Below are 15,672 nucleotides of genomic sequence, written 5' to 3' on the forward strand. Positions count from 1 at the left end.
GCTGGTAGTCCATGGCCGCTTAACCAGATCCTTACAAACCTCCTTACCAGCCAGCATCCCTAGCACCACTTCGGAATAGTAGGACTAGCATGATCGTGTGTGTCACTTTGCAACAATACCATCACACAGGGTCTACTGATCAGAAAAGGTGCCACAGATGTGGATGTTCAGGGGGAGATTTGCAGGGCTCTAGTCAAGCAACCATGAACTTCTGGCGTGACCACTAGACCAAGATCCTATGAATCTTTTAGCTCAACGTGAATTTGTGACATTTTTGTGTTTTTACAGTTTTAGCCACATCTTAGAAGATTGATATAATTAAAATTTTGCACTGTTCCTCTCAGAACTTTATTTACTTTTTGTTTATATTTAGTCGCTTACTGTCCATCTTTGAAATTTAGCAGTTGTGGCCAAACAGAGCTTGTAAGCACTGCACTGAAACTGGGATCACTGTAGCTCACTCGTAGCTCGCGATCTGGTCAGCTTCAGTGTAATGAAAGCAAGGAAAACAAAACAGGCAATAGTAGTACAAACATCTAAACATGATATCCAACAGAACATGTAAATAGGGTTATCATGAACCTGTTGATGGAATAATATGGAACACACCAATGCTTACCAAGCCCAAAACCACTAACAAATGGTGCAAAGAATCCAATAAATAATAATAAATCAATTTATTGAGTATAAATACATAAATGACAAGAAATAGACAGCTGTGGGTTACAGATACCAACAAACTACATGGAGCGCACGGAGACTGACCATCATCCCCAAAGTAGCCACTTAATCAGTGGACATTGGATATTGTGGAACAGTACATAATGACATCCCTGCATGTTCAATGTAAGTAGTAGTATACAAATAGTAATGAAAACATGAACGCACAGGTGAAAGAGTGCATATATATATATACATACACACCAATGTCAGATAAACGTGGCCCAAATAGGGAACATACCAGCGATGTAGCAGAGGGGACGTGCCAGCTCCAGCCCACCCCGACGCGCATTTTGGAGTGATCCTTCTTCAGGGGGCGTGAAAAAGGATCACTCCGAAACGCGCGTCGGGGTGGGCTGGAGCTGGCACGTTTCCTCTGCTACATCGCTGGTATGTTCCCGATTTGGGCCACGTTTTTCTGACATTGGTGTGTGTATATATATATATATATATATATATATATATATATATATATATATATATATATATATATATATATATATATATATATATATATATATACATACATACATATACATACATACATATACGCTCTTTTACCTGTGTGTTCATGTTTTCATTACTATTTGTATACTACTACTTACATTGTACATGCAGGGATGTAATTGTGTACTGTTCCACAATATCCAATGTCCACTGATTAAGTGGCTACTTTGGGTATGATGGTCAGTCTCCGTGCGCTCCATGTAGTTTGTTGGTATCTGTAACCCACAGCTGTCTATTTCTTGTCATTTATGTATTTACTAGATGGTGGCCCGATTCTAGCGCATCGGGTATTCTAGAATATGCATGTCCACGTATTATATTGCACAGCCCACGTAGTATATTGCACAGCCCACGTAGTATATTGCACAGCCCACGTAGTATATTGCCCAGCCACGTAGTACAGGTCCTTCTCAAAAAATTAGCATATAGTGTTAAATTTCATTATTTACCATAATGTAATGATTACAATTAAACTTTCATATATTATAGATTCATTATCCACCAACTGAAATTTGTCAGGTCTTTTATTGTTTTAATACTGATGATTTTGGCATACAACTCCTGATAACCCAAAAAACCTGTCTCAATAAATTAGCATATCAAGAAAAGGTTCTCTAAACGACCTATTACCCTAATCTTCTGAATCAACTAATTAACTCTAAACACATGCAAAAGATACCTGAGGCTTTTATAAACTCCCTGCCTGGTTCATTACTCAAAACCCCCATCATGGGTAAGACTAGCGACCTGACAGATGTCAAGAAGGCCATCATTGACACCCTCAAGCAAGAGGGTAAGACCCAGAAAGAAATTTCTCAACAAATAGGCTGTTCCCAGAGTGCTGTATCAAGGCACCTCAATGGTAAGTCTGTTGGAAGGAAACAATGTGGCAGAAAACGCTGTACAACGAGAAGAGGAGACCGGACCCTGAGGAAGATTGTGGAGAAGGACCGATTCCAGACCTTGGGGAACCTGAGGAAGCAGTGGACTGAGTCTGGTGTGGAAACATCCAGAGCCACCGTGCACAGGCGTGTGCAGGAAATGGGCTACAGGTGCCGCATTCCCCAGGTAAAGCCACTTTTGAACCATAAACAGCGGCAGAGGCGCCTGACCTGGGCTACAGAGAAGCAGCACTGGACTGTTGCTAAGTGGTCCCAAGTACTTTTTTCTGATGAAAGCAAATTTTGCATGTCATTCGGAAATCAAGGTGCCAGAGTCTGGAGGAAGACTGGGGAGAAGGAAATGCCAAAATGCCTGAAGTCCAGTGTCAAGTACCCACAGTCAGTGATGGTGTGGGGTGCCATGTCAGCTGCTGGTGTTGGTCCACTGTGTTTCATCAAGGGCAGGGTCAATGCAGCTAGCTATCAGGAGATTTTGGAGCACTTCATGCTTCCATCGGCTGAAATGCTTTATGGAGATGAAGATTTCATTTTTCAGCACGACCTGGCACCTGCTCACAGTGCCAAAACCACTGGTAAATGGTTTACTGACCATGGTATTACTGTGCTCAATTGGCCTGCCAACTCTCCTGACCTGAACCCCATAGAGAATCTGTGGGATATTGTGAAGAGAAAGTTGAGAGACGCAAGACCCAACACTCTGGATGAGCTTAAGGCCGCTATTGAAGCATCCTGGGCCTCCATAACATCTCAGCAGTGTCACAGGCTGATTGCCTCCATGCCACGCCGCATTGAAGCAGTCATTTCTGCCAAAGGATTCCTGACCAAGTATTGAGTGCATAACTGAACATTATTATTTGTTGGTTTTTTTTGTTTGTTATTAAAAAACACTTTTATTTGATTGGATGGGTGAAATATGCTAATTTATTGAGACAGGTTTTTTGGGTTATCAGGAGTTGTATGCCAAAATCATCAGTATTAAAAAAATAAAAGACCTGACAAATTTCAGTTGGTGGATAATGAATCTATAATATATGAAAGTTTAATTGTAATCATTACATTATGGTAAATAATGAAATTTAACACTATATGCTAATTTTTTGAGAAGGACCTGTATATTGCCCAGTTACGTAGTATATTGCCTAGTGACATAGTATATTGCCCAGTTACGTAGTATATTGCCGAGCTACGTAGTATATTGCACAGCCCACGTAGTATATTGCCCAGTGAAGTAATATATTGGCTAGCCACGTAGTATATTGCCCAGTGACGTAGTATATTGCCCAGCCATGTAGTATATTGCACAGTTACGTAGTATATTGCCCAGCCACGTAGTATATTGCACAGCACACGTAGTATATTGCCCAGCCACGTAGTATATTGCCCAGTGACGTAGTATATTGCCCAAAAGTAGTATACAGCACAGAGCCACGTAGTATATTGCCCAGTCACGTAGTATATTGCCTAGTCACGTAGTATATTGCCCAGCCACGTAGTATATTGCCCAGCCCACGTAGTATATTGCCCAGCCACATAGTATATTACCCAGCCACTTAGTATATTGCTCAGTTACGTAGTATATTGCCCAGTCACGTAGTATATTGCCCAGCCACGTAGTATATTGCACAGCCCACGTAGTATATTGCCCAGCCACGTAGTATATTGCCCAGCCACGTAGTATATTGCCCAGCCACGTAGTATATTGCCCAGTCACGTAGTATATTGCCCAGTTACGTAGTATATTGCCCAGTCACGTAGTATATTGCCCAGCCACGTAGTATATTGCCCAGCCACGTAGTATATTGCCCAGCCACGTAGTATATTGCCCAGCCACGTAGTATATTGCCCAGCCACGTAGTATATTGCCCAGCCACGTAGTATATTGCCCAGCCACGTAGTATATTGCCCAGTCACGTAGTATATTGCCCAGTCACGTAGTATATTGCCTAGTGACGTAGTATATTGCCCAGTCACGTAGTATATTGCCCAGCCACGTAGTATATTGCCCAGTTACGTAGTATATTGCACAGCCCACGTAGTATATTGCCCAGTGACGTAGTATAGTATATTGCCCAGCCACGTAGTATATTGCCCAGCGACGTAGTATATTGCGCAGCTACGTAGTATATTGCCCAGTGACGTAGTATATTGCCCAATGACGTAGTATACAGCACAGAGCCACGTAGTATATTGCCCAGAAGTAGTATACAGCACAGAGCCACGTAGTATATTGGCCACTCACGTAATATATTGCCCAGCTATGTAGTATATTGCCCAGCCAGGTTTGTCACAGGTGAAAAAATAAAAAATAAACATATACTCACCTTTCCGAGGGAGCCCTTGTAGTCCATGGCAGGTTCCGGTCCCAGGGTTGGTATTAGCGCAGGACCTGTGATGACGTCGCTGTCACATGACCGTGACGTCATGGCAGGTCTTTGTAGCGCAGGCGCGCAGGGCCTGTGTTGATGCGTGGTCACATGACCGTGACGTCATGGCAGGTCCTTGTCGCGCAGGGCCTGTGATGACGTCGCGATCACATGACCGTGACGTCATGGCAGGTCCTTCTGCCACCGGAACCTGCAACGGAAGATGGCGGCCGGCGCAAGCTGCAACGGAGGGTGAGTATAGCAGGTTTTTTTTTGTTTTTTTTTTAATTATTATTTTTAACATTACAGTTTTTACTATTGATGCCGCATAGGCAGCGTCAATAGTAAAAAGTTGGGGACACACAGGGTTAATAGCGGCGGTAACGGAGTGCGTTACCCGCGGCATAACGTGGTCCGTTACCTCCGGCATTAACCCTGTGTTAGCGGTGACTGGAGGGGAGTATGCGGGCGACAGGCACTGACTGCGGGAAGTAAGGAGCGGCCATTTTCTTCTGGACTGTGCCCGTTGCTGATTGGTCGCGGCAGCCACGACAGGCAGCTGACGAGACCAATCAGCGAATGAATAACCGAGACAGACCGAAGGACAGACGGAAGTGACCCTTAGACAATTATATAGTAGATACTCAATAAATTGATTTATTATTATTTATTGGATTCTTTGCACCATTTTTTAGTGGTTTTCAGCTTCAGTGTAAGGCCAGGGTCACACTTGTGAGAGCAATGTGAGAAACTCACGCATCAATGTACGGCACTGCCGCCGGCACTCGAGATCTGAGCGTTCAGCTGCATAGAAATACATTCAGCCACACGCTCCGCTCCCGCGTACCGGCAGCAGTGCCGTACATTGATGTGTGAGTTTCTCACATTGCACTCGCAAATGTGACCCCGGCCTAACAGCGCTCCTTCAATGCTGCAGAGACAAAGCTGGCTTTTATAGCAGCATCAGAGATTGCAGAGTTTTGGCCAGCAGTGCAACGATACCGCTTGTCTGAGTGGTGGGTCAAGCAGGATTGCTCACCCCTCAGTAAGCAGAAAGCCGAGACATTTTTTGTGCTCCAGAGAAGTAAAGGTGAGACAAACCTTTTTAAGAATATTCAAAATGCTTTTTATATAATTTGCACCCAATTTTTAAGGACATAAACTGCAATTAACACCTTATCCGAGCACGTTCGCTTATCACAATTTCTAACTTTTTTATATGTCTTTTTGGGCCTTCCTTCAGCTCATTTACGGCCACACACCACATCAAGGCTGATTGTGCAGGTACACAAAAACCTTGTAAAAGCAAAACTTTTTAATGAAATTGAATTGGAAAAATGATTTTTAGCTCCAAATACGTACATTCAAGTATTTAAAAAATTTTTTTTCCAAAGGTGTACATATTCCTTATCTAGCTTGGCTATGCTCGGTATATTTACTACAGCTTCTAAACGTTGTGGCTAAAGCAGTTACCGTATATATTCGAGTCTAAGCCGACCCGAGTATAAGCCGAGACCACTAATTTTGTCACAAAAAACTGGGAAAACTTTGACTCGAGTATAAGCCTAGGGTGGAAAATGCAGCAGCTACTGGCAACTACCGGTAAATGTCAAAAATACAAATCAATACCAAATAAAGTAAAATTAATTGAGACATCAGTAGGTTAAGTGTTTTTGAATATACATATTGAATCAGGAGCCCCATATAATGCTCCATAAAGTTTGATGGGTCCCATAAAATGCTCCATATTAAAATATGCCCCATATAATGCTGCACAAACATTGATTATGGCCCCATAAGATGCTCCATAAAGATATTTGCCTCATATAAAGCTGCACAAACATTGATTATGCCCCATAAGATGCTCCATGTAGACATTTGCCCCATATAAAGCTGCACAAACATTCATTATGGCCCCATAAGATGCTCCATGTATACATTTGCCCCATATAAAGCTGCACAAACATTGATTATGCCCCATAAGATGCTCCATGTAGACATTTGCCCCATATAAAGCTGCACAAACATTGATTATGGCCCCATAAGATGCTCCATGTAGACATTTGCCCCTGCGTCTTCCCTGTCCTCTGCAGTGACTGTTCAGGCAGAGGGTGGCGCGCACACTAATCGCGTCATCGCGCCCTCTGACCTGAGCGTCAGTGCAGAAGACGGGGAAGATGCAGCGGCTGCCGGCAGCGGTGGAACGGGGAGCAGGTGAATATCGCGCACTGCTTTATACTCACCTGCTCCTGGCGCAGTCCCTGGTTCCCCGGCGCCGACAGCTTCTTCCTGTAGTGAGCGGTCACACGGTACCGCTCATTATAGTAATGAATATGCAGCTCCACTCCTATGGGAGTGGAGTCGGGTCCATATTCATTACTGTAATGGAACCAGGGACTGTGCCAGGATCAGGCGAGTATGATTACACTGCTGCCCCTGCCGACCCCTGGGTTTGACTCGAGTATAAGACGGGAGGGGCAATTTCAGCCTAAAAAAATGGGCTGAAATATTTGGCTTATACTCGAGTATATACGGTAATTGATTAAAAGGCAACAAGCTAAGATACCCTAATGATATTTGGAACATAAGGTTTCACAACTCTTCCTTGTAGTTGTGCAAGTACAGTATATACACATCCAGGCAGATTATTAATGTTTATGAACTTCTGTTCATGTAATGGAAGAGAATGACTGTATATATTAAGTTGTAAGATTTTGCCAATTTATTTTATAAAGCTAAAAGCGGAGATCGCAAAAGAAGTTGCTGGAGCTAGAAGGAAGCAACACCTGTCGTCATTGCAGTACTACTGTGCCTTAAATGCTCTTCAGTATAGGAAAAGGACGGCAATGCTGGATCCTATTCTGGGGTACACACAAGGACAGGTGATAATTACAGCTTTACCACTATTAACAGATGTATTTAAAATTATTATAGCTTTTAAAATGTAACATATTTCCATATTTTGCAGATTGCTTTTTTGAAAAAGGGCTATGAAATGTTTTCCAAAAAAATGGATGGTTTCTTGGCTTCAGTGTCCTGCATGATCCAGCGGTAAGCATGGAGAACATTTACCGTAATAATACCATCCTGGAAAGTTTCTACGCAAGTTTTTGTTGGCTACACCTCTGTCAATAAAGCATGGTGTAATGTATCTGATGGCCAGCAGAACATAACCTACCGATCAGTTTCCTAACATGCATCCAACAAGGAAGTGGCTGAATATCGACTGTCTGGGAAGCATTTAAATTGTTTTGTTTCATCTGTCTGTACCTGTATCACATTACTGGGATAATGTCCACTATCGACCATTGAGGACTGCCATCTGCTCTTTTAGAATACAAGGAGAGTTGGATGCCGAAGCAGAGGCTATGAGGATTACGCAACAAGAGCTACTATCTGGTAGTGACGCCTTATATACACCAGATTGTGACGTGTCCTCCCCAGTTATCAACCGAAACCTGCTCCAAAAGGCTGGCTATCTAAACATGAGAAGGTAAAAAAGTGTCGCTTAGGCTACGTTCACACTAGCGTTCGGCTAGTGTGCGTCGCGCTAGCGTCGGGCGACGCAGCGGCGACGCATGCGTCATGCGCCCCTATGTTTAACATGGGGGACGCATGCGTTTTTGCTTGTTGCGTTTTCCGACACGTGCGTCTTTTTGACGCTAGCGTCGGACCAAGAAAACGCAACAAGTTGCATTTTTCTTGCGTCTGATTTTCGTCAAAAAACGACGCACGCGTCGAAAAATGCAGCGTTTTTGCGTGCGTTTGCACGCTTTTTTCGGTGCGTTGTGCATCGCGTCGCCGACGCAGCGGCGCACAACGCTAGTGTGAACGTAGCCTTAAAGGAGTATTTCCATTTCATAAAAGGATAGCATACTATACTGAGCCGTAGTACAACAAAAAATTGTAAACATTTTAAAAACATGTAAAACCAAATAATAATCAAATACACTTTTTTTTTAATACATATATCATTAATTTTTTTCACCCGTCTAGCTTACAACATAATGGCAAAGGAGATGCTTTTTAGATTTGGTCATTGTATATAAAGCATTTTATGAAGCGTATATAGTTAGCAGTCTATTATTTTTATGCCCTTCAGCAAAACTGGTTTGGTTACCACAACATGGGAGAGACTGTATTTCTTTACGCAAGGGGGAAACCTAATGTGTCAGCACCGTGGTGAAGTAGCTGGGGGTCTCATTCAGGACCTAGACAACTGTTCCGTCATGGCTGTGGACTGCGAAGACAGACGATACTGCTTTCAAATCACTGCTCCCAATGGCAAATCGTAAGTGGTCGAATTCTTTTCTACACCCATTGGCTTGTTGTCCTGTATAATAGACCTTACTTCAATTAATAGTACTTGGGAACTTTTAAAGAGTTTTTTTTCCATATTCAGCATGGGATTTGTTAAGGGGGTCACAGGGGTTGGAAGCCAGCATAGAGATGTCACTTATCCTGGGGATAGGTGATAATTTTCAGTGGTGAAAATAATGCTTTAAGTGGATGTGTGCTGCTGGCTTAAATTATTTAGATGAATTACTAATCTTTTATCTTTTATGCACATTTATATGTAACATTCATTAAGAGAATCTTTATTTTTGTAGCTTTCTGTTCAGGAGTTGGACAATCTTTAACCAGGACCTGTCAACAGATCTGCTGGCTACTCTTTGCTCTTATTTTATTCTGCTCATCCTGGAGATTTCATCACCTGGCAGTTTACTTGCTCTTGAAGTTATCTGTATGAATGGTCAACTATAATACAATTTACACTGACAATGAAGAAACCTGTCACCAAATTTTACAACCCAAAAATTTTAATTTAAAAAATCCAAAGATGCTAATCTTGTACACTTTTTTTTTTTTATAATTTTTTTTCTTTCTTTATTTGCATAAGAAACAACCCAAAGCTAAGGCACTGAGTGTGCCACATTCGTAAATAACGGCAAGTAATTTAGTGTAATGTTCACTTAGGTGATCGAGAGGAATGTGACGTGACATCTTGACATTGAAGTCATTAGTTATACAAAATTCTTAGCTAGCATCAGTTATACATTAAAACTGCCTAATATAAAGTTTATTTAGAACATCAACCAATTACGGTATCTATAATATAACGCTGGGAGCGTCACTCTGTCCGAAGCCTTAATAGACTGCGCAGGCGCGACGCTCCTAGCGTTACATTATAGAAAATGCCACCGAGAGCAGGGGGTCGGGAGCACGAGGACGTCGTCTACATATGTGCGCCCTGATTATGCAAATAATCCGCCGACACAGTAAGTTTTTACTTACGCTATTCGTTTCGGGCGCCATTGTCTTGCTCCTGGTGCCGGAATCGGCGCCTGCACAGTCCGCGCAGCAGTGTGTCTTCAAGAAAATGGCGCCGGAAAGCGCGGACTGCGCAGGCGCCGAGTCCGGCACCAAGAGGAGAAAGAAAATGGCGGTGGAACAGATTCAGGTAGCGTCTTCACAGGATCCCACCCTCATTTCTTACTTTTAGGCCCCCTGACTCCGGGCAAATGGCCCCCTTCGCGCTTTCCGGCGCCATTTTGTGGGAAACCTCAGTGTGTCTTTAAGAAAATGGCGGCGGAAAGTGCAGACTGCGCAGGCGCCGATTCCTGAAGCACCAGTCTGCACTTTTCGGCTCCATTTTCTTTAATACTGCAGTCTGTCTTCAAGAAAATGTCCCCCTGACAGTGTCTTCTGCCATCACTTATTTAGTGAGCATCTATAATATAACGCTGGGAGCGTCACTCTGTCCGAAGCCTTCATAGACTGCGCAAGCGCCGGCGCAGTCTGGGCCTCACAGAGTGACGCTCCCAGGAGATCGTGGTATGCGTAAACACTGAACTCACACCGCGATCTCCACCGGAGAGTCAGGGACCGCCAGGAGGGTGAGTATATTCACCTGTCCCCCGTTCCAGCGCTGCGTGCGGCTCCGTCTCCCGGGTCCTCTGCTGTGACGTTCCCAGTTCAGAGGGCGCGATGACGCGCTTAATGCGCGCCGGCACCACCCTCTGACTGAACAGTCACAGCCAGAGGAGCCGGAAGATGGCGGCGCGCAGCGCTGGAACGGGACAGACAGGTGAGTATAGCAAGTGCTGGGGGCCTGAGCTAGCGGTGACTCCGGCACCTAACCCCCACAGCGCGCCGGTGTCCCCGCCTGCTCAGGCCCCCCAGCACTCGGCGCCCAGCAACGATAGGGGAGTATGGTATTTTTTTTTTATATATACAGTGGGGCAAAAAAGTATTTAGTCAGTCAGCAATAGTGCAAGTTCCACCACTTAAAAAGATGAGAGGCGTCTGTAATTTACATCATAGGTAGACCTCAACTATGGGAGACAAACTGAGAAAAAAAAATCCAGAAAATCACATTGTCTGTTTTTTTAACATTTTATTTGCATATTATGGTGGAAAATAAGTATTTGGTCAGAAACAAACAATGAAGATTTCTGGCTCTCACAGACCTGTAACTTCTTCTTTAAGAGTCTCCTCTTTCCTCCACTCATTACCTGTAGTAATGGCACCTGTTTAAACTTGTTATCAGTATAAAAAGACACCTGTGCACACCCTCAAACAGTCTGACTCCAAACTCCTCTATGGTCAAGACCAAAGAGCTGTCAAAGGACACCAGAAACAAAATTGTAGCCCTGCACCAGGCTGGGAAGACTGAATATGCAATAGCCAACCAGCTTGGAGTGAAGAAATCAATAGTGGGAGCAATAATTAGAAAATGGAAGACATACAAGACCACTGATAATCTCCCTCGATCTGGGGCTCCACGCAAAATCCCACCCCGTGGGGTCAGAATGATCACAAGAACGGTGAGCAAAAATCCCAGAACCACGCGGGGGGACCTAGTGAATGAACTGCAGAGAGCTGGGACCAATGTAACAAGGCCTACCATAAGTAACACACTACGCCACCATGGACTCAGATCCTGCAGTGCCAGACGTGTCCCACTGCTTAAGCCAGTACATGTCCGGGCCCGTCTGAAGTTTGCTAGAGAGCATTTGGATGATCCAGAGGAGTTTTGGGAGAATGTCCTATGGTCTGATGAAACCAAACTGGAACTGTTTGGTAGAAACACAACTTGTCGTGTTTGGAGGAAAAAGAATACTGAGTTGCATCCATCAAACACCATACCTACTGTAAAGCATGGTGGTGGAAACATCATGCTTTGGGGCTGTTTCTCTGCAAAGGGGCCAGGACGACTGATCCGGGTACATGAAAGAATGAATGGGGCCATGTATCGTGAGATTTTGAGTGCAAACCTCCTTCCATCAGCAAGGGCATTGAAGATGAAACATGGCTGGGTCTTTCAACATGACAATGATCCAAAGCACACCGCCAGGGCAACGAAGGAGTGGCTTCGTAAGAAGCATTTCAAGGTCCTGGAGTGGCATAGCCAGTCTCAAGATCTCAACTCTATAGAAAACCTTTGCAGGGAGTTGAAAGTCCGTGTTGCCAAGCGAAAAGCCAAAAACATCACTGCTCAAGAGGAGATCTGCATGGAGGAATGGGCCAACATACCAACAACAGTGTGTGGCAACCTTGTGAAGACTTACAGAAAACGTTTGACCTCTGTCATTGCCAACAAAGGATATATTACAAAGTATTGAGATGAAATTTTGTTTCTGACCAAATACTTATTTTCCACCATAATATGCAAATAAAATATTAAAAAAACAGACAATGTGATTTTCTGGATTTTTTTTCTCAGTTTGTCTCCCATAGTTGAGGTCTACCTATGATGTAAATTACAGACGCCTCTCATCTTTTTAAGTGGTGGAATTTGCACTTTTGCTGACTGACTAAATACTTTTTTGCCCCACTGTATATATGGCAGCAGCATACGGGGCATATATAATGGAGCATCTTATGGGGGGCATATAATACAATGGTGGCGCAGGATGGGAGCAGCACATGACAGAACGGGCGCAGGATGGCAGCAGCACATGACAGAACGGGCGCAGGATGGCAGCAGCACATGACAGAATGGGGGCGCAAGATGGGAGCAGCACATGACAGAACGGGCGCAGGATGGGAGCAGCACATGACAGAACGGGGGCGCAAGATGGGAGCAGCACATGACAGAACAGGGGCACAGGATGGCAGCAGCACATGACAGAATGGGGGCGCAAGATGGGAGCAGCACATGACAGAACAGGGGCGCAGGATGGGAGCAGCACATGGCAGAATGGGGGCGCAAGATGGGAGCAGCACATGACAGAGCGGGGGCACAGGATGGCAGCAGCACATGACAGAACGGGCGCAGGATGGGAGCAGCACATGACAGAACGGGGGCGCAGGATGGGAGCAGCACATGACAGAACAGGGGCGCAGGATGGGAGCAGCACATGACAGAACAGGGGTGCAGGATGGGAGCAGCACATGAAAGAACGGGGGCACAGGATGGGAGCAGCACATGACAGAACGGGGGCACAGGATGGGAGCAGCACATGACAGGATGGGAGCAGCAAATGACAGAATGGAGGCGCAGGATGGGTGCAGAACATGTCACAATGGGGGCGCAGGATGGGTGCAACACATGACAGAATGGGGGCGCAAGATGGGTGCAGAACATGTCAGAATGGGGGCGCAGGATGGGAGCAGCACATGTCACAATGGGGGCGCAGGATGGTAGCAGCACATGACAGAATGGGGGCGCAGGATGGGTGCAACACATGGCAGGATGGGGGCGCAGGATGGGTGCAGCACATGACAGGATGGGGACGCAGGATGGAGCAGCACATGTCAGAATGGGGGTGCAGGATGGGAGCAGCACATGTCAGAATGGGGGTGCAGGATGGGTGCAGCACATGTCAGGATGGGGACGCAGGATGGAGCAGCACATACCAGGATGGAGACCATATACCAATATAGATGCTAGCCACCCGGGCGTAGAACGGGTTCAATAGCTAGTATGATATAAACCAAGAGAGAAACAGAAAGAGAAAGCAGTAGAGAAGACACAAAGGAGGAAAGACGTGGGGGGTGGGGTGTTAACCAGACTAAGGTTCCGGTGTTCATTGATCCTCGTTGTATGCACAGTCTCGGCAGAAGATCTAAAATGAGCCAGTAAAACCAAGTTTTCTAAAAACGATCATAAAAGTTATTAGCTGTAGTGGTCAGGTCCTCCATTAGCATCACCTCATTTATTTTAGAGAACCAAAAGGCGATAATCTCCTACATTTTAATATGCTATCGAAGAAGTGGAATCTGTGTTTATGGAACTATTATAACGAACTCCATTGTTCTGTTCTTTTGCTTTCCATATTTACATTTTGTTTTTTTTGTTTTTTCTTAGTAATAGAGACATATTTTAACTTTTACTGCATTTTCCAGGAGTCTCATTCTCCAAGCAGAAGGAAAGCGGGAATATGAAGAGGTAACCATTTATCGATTGCATTTCCTGAAAGGGAACCTGTCAGCACCATTTTACTAAGTAAAGTATGACAGGGCCATATTGGGGCTGTCATACTGATTAAAATGATACCCAGAGTTTTCTGTAAGCAATTATTATTACTGCACAAATCAGTATGGATGCCATTCAATGCATATTGTACTCTAGCTAGAATCTCCTCTAAGAAGTAAGTACGCCTAGTGTGCTACTAGTACTCACAGATCAGAGCTGCCTTTCTACATGCATGGCTGAGCGCCTGTGCAGCTTCGGAGATGGTCACATTGGTCAGTGGTGTGGAGATGAATGAAGAAGGAGCTGGGATTATGTCACCGTCACGTGACCTGAGGGGGCGGAGCTTGTGTGCAGAGACCGGGAAAGAAAGTGAAACAGACCATCTCCTCATTTGGTTAATGTTCTCTGTCTGAGCCTCGGGAATGGGAGACCATGGTAGTTCTAGTTATAATAAGACAATATCCCAACCGCACATATTCCTCATAGAGGAAGGGACTAGAGCAGTGTTTCCCAAACTCCAGTCCTCACGGACCCCATGGGTCATGTTTTCAGGATTTCTTTAGTATTGCTCAAGTAGTGGAAGTATCATCAAGGCAGCAGGAATTGTCTCACCTGTGCAACACTATGGAAATCCTGAAAACATGACCCGTGGGGTCCGTGAGGACTGGAGTTTGGGAAACACTGGACTAGAGCCTACTGTCCACACATAAGATTATAATACCGCAACATCAAGCAGTGGAGTACTCCAAATAGCATACACATAGCAAAGAAAGGACTGGAGTAGCAATAAACCACCAATAAAGTAAAAAGAGTATTTATTAGAAAAGGATAATTAAAATAAATATCAAAACAGTGTAACAAAATGTCAAATGAAGGAGGATTACCAGGCAGAGAGCCACCAGACCAATCCGAACGATTAAGCAGTATAACAGATATAGTAAGCCTATAGAGCCAGTCACCATATATAATAGAGACCCAATGGAGAGGATGAAACAAGAGAACGGTTTGCCATGCTTACCCATAGTGATGGAGGGGGAGCCGTCCTCCAAACTTGTGGCACCTGGCTCCAGGTACCTGTGTTGTCTGCCTGTACTGGCAATATTTCAGTACAGATGAGTTCCAGACCAGAGAAAACATTTGTAGCTACTCAGAGGCACAGATTTCTCCCATTGAAATTGGGTTTGATGGGCGGTCTGGTGTGGGGACTTTGATTCTGAATTATCTGCTTCCATAGATGTACTTTTTTTTCTTCCTTCTCTGCTTTTAGTGGATTTCTGCAATCAACAATATTTCAAGGCAGATCTACTTATCTGATAATCCAGAGGTAGCTTTATGAATTGATGCATTTCCAAGTAGTTTGAGGATTGTACATTACGTTGTATGTTTAATAAATGTCTTTTATTTCCTATAGGCTGTCGCCATAAAACTTAATCAGACGGCACAGCAGGCTGTAACTCCCATCACTAGTTTTGATAAAAAGCTTGAAAACACACCGCAAAGGTACTTATCCAGTATAATACTGATGTTACAGAGCATTATTTATACGGAAATATACAAATAAAATTCTTGTTTATGAATTCATGCAAGCAGTGAAAGCGTTATGCAGACTGTATCACAAAACGAATCTTTGCCTGAGCCTTCCCCCAAGCAGCCAGAGCCTGAGCAGTTAATAGCTCCTGGAACCCCGATACAGTTTGACATTGTTCTTCCGGCCACTGAATTCCAGGACCAGAATAGAGGCAACAGGTAAGTCATACTG

General features: G+C 44.4%; 1 protein-coding gene across 2 annotated transcripts in view; it reads left to right on the forward strand.

Moving 5' to 3' along the window:
• The window catches only part of APPL2 (adaptor protein, phosphotyrosine interacting with PH domain and leucine zipper 2), a 173,440-nt gene that overhangs the window by 127,751 nt on the left and 30,017 nt on the right, over window positions 1-15,672 (forward strand). Inside the window, exons 8-15 of one of the 2 annotated variants that reach the window (XM_069764470.1) lie at window positions 7,228-7,374; window positions 7,461-7,543; window positions 7,827-7,985; window positions 8,595-8,783; window positions 13,844-13,886; window positions 15,181-15,237; window positions 15,325-15,413; window positions 15,501-15,659. In XM_069764470.1, the coding sequence (XP_069620571.1) occupies window positions 7,228-7,374; window positions 7,461-7,543; window positions 7,827-7,985; window positions 8,595-8,783; window positions 13,844-13,886; window positions 15,181-15,237; window positions 15,325-15,413; window positions 15,501-15,659 (926 nt within the window). The remainder of the gene's footprint in view (window positions 1-7,227; window positions 7,375-7,460; window positions 7,544-7,826; window positions 7,986-8,594; window positions 8,784-13,843; window positions 13,887-15,180; window positions 15,238-15,324; window positions 15,414-15,500; window positions 15,660-15,672) is intronic. The other variant, XM_069764471.1, reaches the window with a different exon arrangement.

Source organism: Ranitomeya imitator, chromosome 4, assembly GCF_032444005.1.
Source record: "Ranitomeya imitator isolate aRanImi1 chromosome 4, aRanImi1.pri, whole genome shotgun sequence".
NCBI classification, from domain to species: Eukaryota; Metazoa; Chordata; class Amphibia; order Anura; family Dendrobatidae; genus Ranitomeya; species Ranitomeya imitator.